The 4,270-nt window shown below is 33.0% G+C and overlaps 2 protein-coding genes across 2 annotated transcripts in view; one reads left to right on the top strand and one right to left on the bottom strand.

The window, feature by feature from the left end:
- LOC105622671 overlaps positions 1–2,588 on the bottom strand; it is a 4,973-nt gene extending 2,385 nt beyond the window's left edge. The window contains exons 1-4 of the mRNA XM_012204084.1: positions 2,483–2,588; positions 2,014–2,079; positions 1,698–1,945; positions 1,347–1,488 (exon numbers count right to left, since the gene is read on the bottom strand). Of these exons, the coding sequence (XP_012059474.1) occupies positions 1,347–1,488; positions 1,698–1,945; positions 2,014–2,079; positions 2,483–2,588 (562 nt within the window). The remainder of the gene's footprint in view (positions 1–1,346; positions 1,489–1,697; positions 1,946–2,013; positions 2,080–2,482) is intronic.
- A 1,170-nt stretch (positions 2,589–3,758) lies between these two features.
- Positions 3,759–4,270, top strand: part of LOC105622672 — a 3,006-nt gene continuing 2,494 nt past the window's right edge. Inside the window, exons 1-2 of the mRNA XM_012204085.1 lie at positions 3,759–3,800; positions 4,066–4,138. Coding sequence (XP_012059475.1) covers positions 3,759–3,800; positions 4,066–4,138 — 115 coding nt within the window. The remainder of the gene's footprint in view (positions 3,801–4,065; positions 4,139–4,270) is intronic.

The following is a 4,270-nucleotide window of genomic DNA, read 5'->3' on the forward strand; positions in this document are numbered from 1 at the left end:
GCAGATGTTTACAGATGTTAACCTCTCTGAAACCGCCAAAATCAGCTGTCACTATGAACCATTCACAACAGCTGAAGCCATCTTTAGGAAAACGGACCGAACTAATTTGTACCCAATAAAAATAAATTATTATCAATTTGAAATTTATTCAATGAGTTATTATTGATGAAATAAGAAATCAATTCTATAAGATTCTATCGTTTTATAACGAATCGGAAACTTATCAGAATGTATATAAAAAAGTACAAACAAAATTTCGTAAATTTTCATCTGACTTTCCAGAATAATATCTACACAATTTATCGTAATTTCACTATACAAAATGAAATCGGTACTAATATAATATTTAAGTAAGACATTCTATCGGAATGTCTTACTTAAATATTATATGAATTAAGAAACTAAGTTTATAAGATTCCATTTTTTGATAAATTAGACAATTTAGAATGTATATATAAAAAATACGAATGAAATTTGCGGAAGAAGTACAAATGAGGTGCAGAAAAGGTACGAAAACGATGCGAAGAGATACAAAAGTGCAAAGAGTGATACAAAAGACATACAGAAGAAGTGTGAAAGTATTGCGGAAGAAGAAAAACAAAAAAGATATAAAAGAGGTATGGATGAAGTGCGAAAGAAATGCGGAAAAGATGTGGAAACGATGCGAAAGTGGTGCGGAAGAGATATAGAAGAAATGTTGGAGGGATACGGAAAAAATGTTTTCGACAGCAAATAGTAAATTCACCAAACTTATATGGGGAATTGAATAATACTTGAATGCCACATTGTCTAAACAAGCATACGATTATAGCTTAAGATTAGCGTATTAAGTTATCACTTCATAGATAGATCTTAGGTTCAAATCCTGTTGATATCCCATATGCATTTTCAAAAAAGTATGTATATCCTTGCTTACAAAGTCTAATAGAATCAGATAAGAAAAAATTCTATCTAAGTGAATCAGTTTTTGGTTTGTAAATTTCAGATTATTCTTTCAGATCTGAAATATTTGATAGATTTTTTATATTTCTATATATTTTCGTTTTTATCGGCTTAGATACGTTTTTAATTAATTTCTTGGTTCACTAGATAGAAATTGATTAAAAAACAATACAAAAGTACCAAAAATATTTTAGATAAATAATTTGGAATTTATAAATCTAAAATACGATTCAATCTCATAGAGTTTTTTCTTCTATCTGATTCCATTGGACTTTTGAAGCAAGGGTTCATGCCTATTACCTTAATTGCTGTTTCCCTTATCCCTGTTGTCTAATGTAACATACTACAAATAGATAAGAAGACTACGAAGTGAAAAGTAGGAAAGGAAATAGGCATGAACTTACTATGAATCAGCCTTTTGTCTTCGAAACAAGTACTTAGACTAGATGTACTGCATTCAGAATGTGCTTTACGTTTTCTTTCAATCGATGATACTGTTATTAGTGGTGATGTACATGATTTTGAATGAAGTAATTCATCCATATTCTAAAAAAAAGATTCATTTAATATATGTTTTTTTGTAAGAATATTAAAAAATAATTATAAACGCTTTCCTTAATAATCAAATTAATTGATTAATAACTAATAAGAACTACTGTCATCACAGATTCAGATACAAAGTTAAAAAATTTCTTTTTATCTTAATATTTTTAGATAACTATTAGACTGTATTGAATATTAACTTAATAACTTACAGAAAAATATGGCCATACTATAGATCTAGGTTTTCTGTTGCTTTCTTTAATACCATTATAAGTTCGTTTCAAACCAGTAAACTTAGACAAACATTGCGGTCCAGTTACATTATATCCATGTTTTTTTATTTTATCTGCGATTAATGACCATATCTTCTTGTGTGACATCTTTCCATTGATAAAATCTTCTTGTCGCAAATTATATTCTTCGATCAATAAAAGAATCGCTTTATGAGGCCATTTAAAAACTGTAAATACAAATTTTTTTTAATTCAAAAATTACACTTGTTACATAAAAAAATATTGTTAAAAATACCTCCAATATTGTCACTATGGTCACTATGTAAAGACTCTGCATGATTTATTTCACTTATGCTCTTATCTAAATAAAAACAATCATATAATCAGAAAATCTATATAAAATATTATCTTTATGTATCATACTAAAGCTGTTCTCTAAAAAAAACATTAAATGTATTCTATTTATCATATTTTTCCTCGTTTAGCTTTGTAATTGTAAAAAAAATAAGAATTTAAAAATAAGGAAAAATAAATTTAAAAGCACAAAAATTAGAAAATATTTCCTTGAATCGCATAAAGCGCATGTTGCGTGTGATAGACCATTTTTTTTTAACATTCGGTAAATAAGGCGAAATGATACATCAAGCGCATCATGTGCTCTTCGGATCATTATTAACCGATTTTGCAAAATGACAACAATTGATAACCTTAAATATTTTGCAATAATAATTCCGAAAAGAACATTAAAAAATGAATAAATTTACCTGCTCCTAAACATTTTGCTTCTTCTTCAGTCAATAAAATAGTGTAAATTTCATCGTTTTCTATATTCTTAAGAAAAATAGTTTTTTTCATTTCGTTAGAATCCATGTTTTCGGCTGCTTTATATACTTTTATCACGTTCCTATGGGTACGGTTAACACTATGCCGCAAAACTTGAAGCGTTTTTTAATTGGTTAGTTTGATTGGTCAATCAGTTGATTGACCAATCAAAAATGCTTTGAAGCATTCATAGTATCAAATGGACCATAGCCTTAGATTTATAAAAAGCGCAACTGGTATTAAGTATTCTGATTGATTGCAATCAGAATGTTTCTTAGCAATCATGAACTGATTTCTGATTTATTAAAAATGGCTGCTTAATGGATGATTAGTAGATTTATTGTCGTTCGATTAAACTCTCCGGATTAAACTCTCGGTGGAAAGTTAGGCCATTATTATTAATTATCTGTAGGTACAAATTAAAATCATGTTGTCTAGGAGTTTTTGTTAATACCAACATTTTCCAATCTAGTTTTTCGGGAAAATGTCGTTCCCATTTGGGGTTGGATAATGTTCTACTATTGGCTGTGTTCAGCGGACTCAACAGTTGAGTGTTTGCTGCTATTAATGTATATTCTTCCAGATCTAAAATGTTAATTGAATGATCCGGAAGAATGCACCAATAATAGCGAGCGCTCATTCAACTGTTGAGTTCACTGCCATTGATTACAAGTTCCACTGATAGAACATATGTCATTAATTTAATCTAGGTTGATGCAAACCCGCTCCAGTCGAATACGCTATAGAACTCCAGTCTAGTCCAAAATCCTGGGGATTGAATCTGTATCTTGAAATGAGATGAAAATGATAAAAGTGAGCGAATTTACTAGAATACTTATTTCATTGGTCAACATAGTGATACAATCTAATAAATTTGCTCACTTTTGCAATTTTCACCTTGTTTTGAAGATACAGAATCGATTCCCTACTCATTAAGTGACAACCGACAGCGTGCCGTCCATTTTTTCTATTAGCGAGTTGGCAAGACTGCGTGGGAATGACTCACCTTTCTTATTCCACAATCCACCATGCCCGTGAGACGGCCATCTCCTACTTTCCTCCTCCCCTCCTCGTCCCGTTTGTTTACGCACGAGATCGCGTCGTGTCGCGTGCGTGCGTGCGTGTTGCGACTTGCGACTCTACGCCGTCTACGGTGGTTGCTCGTGCAATACCGTCAATACCGTGCCGTATCGCGTCGTAACATATCGCGATAACGGCATGCCCAGCAAGAAGAAAAAATACAACGCTCGTTTTCCAGCGGTAAGCGAATCCTCTCCGTTTTATCTTCCCCATTCCATCCGGTCCCATTCCGTCGCGGAACGCGCGTCGATGACGCGAAGAGACGGGGAGAGAAAGAGAGAACGTGGACTCCGAACTTGGAGCGTGCTCGTCGTCTCGACTCGCGTCTCCGATGCCTATTACCGCAATGGAAAAACGTGCTTTGCTTTTTTACGAATGTCGCAATCCGACATATATTAGTGACATAACCTAAACCTAAACCTAAATCCCGCATGTCTGTTGTCAGGGTCGTATCAAGAAGATCATGCAGACAGATGAGGAGGTTGGAAAGGTCGCCCAGGCAGTGCCAATCATAATCTATATCCTTTTCCTATAACTCTCTCTCTCTCTCTCTCNTCANCTTCATCTCTCTCTCTCTCTNTCTATCTCGTTACGTACGTACGTACGTTACGTTACGTTACTTACTCGTTACTTACGTTACGTACTACTTA

This window comes from Atta cephalotes (genome assembly GCF_000143395.1).
Source record: "Atta cephalotes unplaced genomic scaffold scaffold00048, whole genome shotgun sequence".
Classification (NCBI taxonomy): Eukaryota; Metazoa; Arthropoda; class Insecta; order Hymenoptera; family Formicidae; genus Atta; species Atta cephalotes.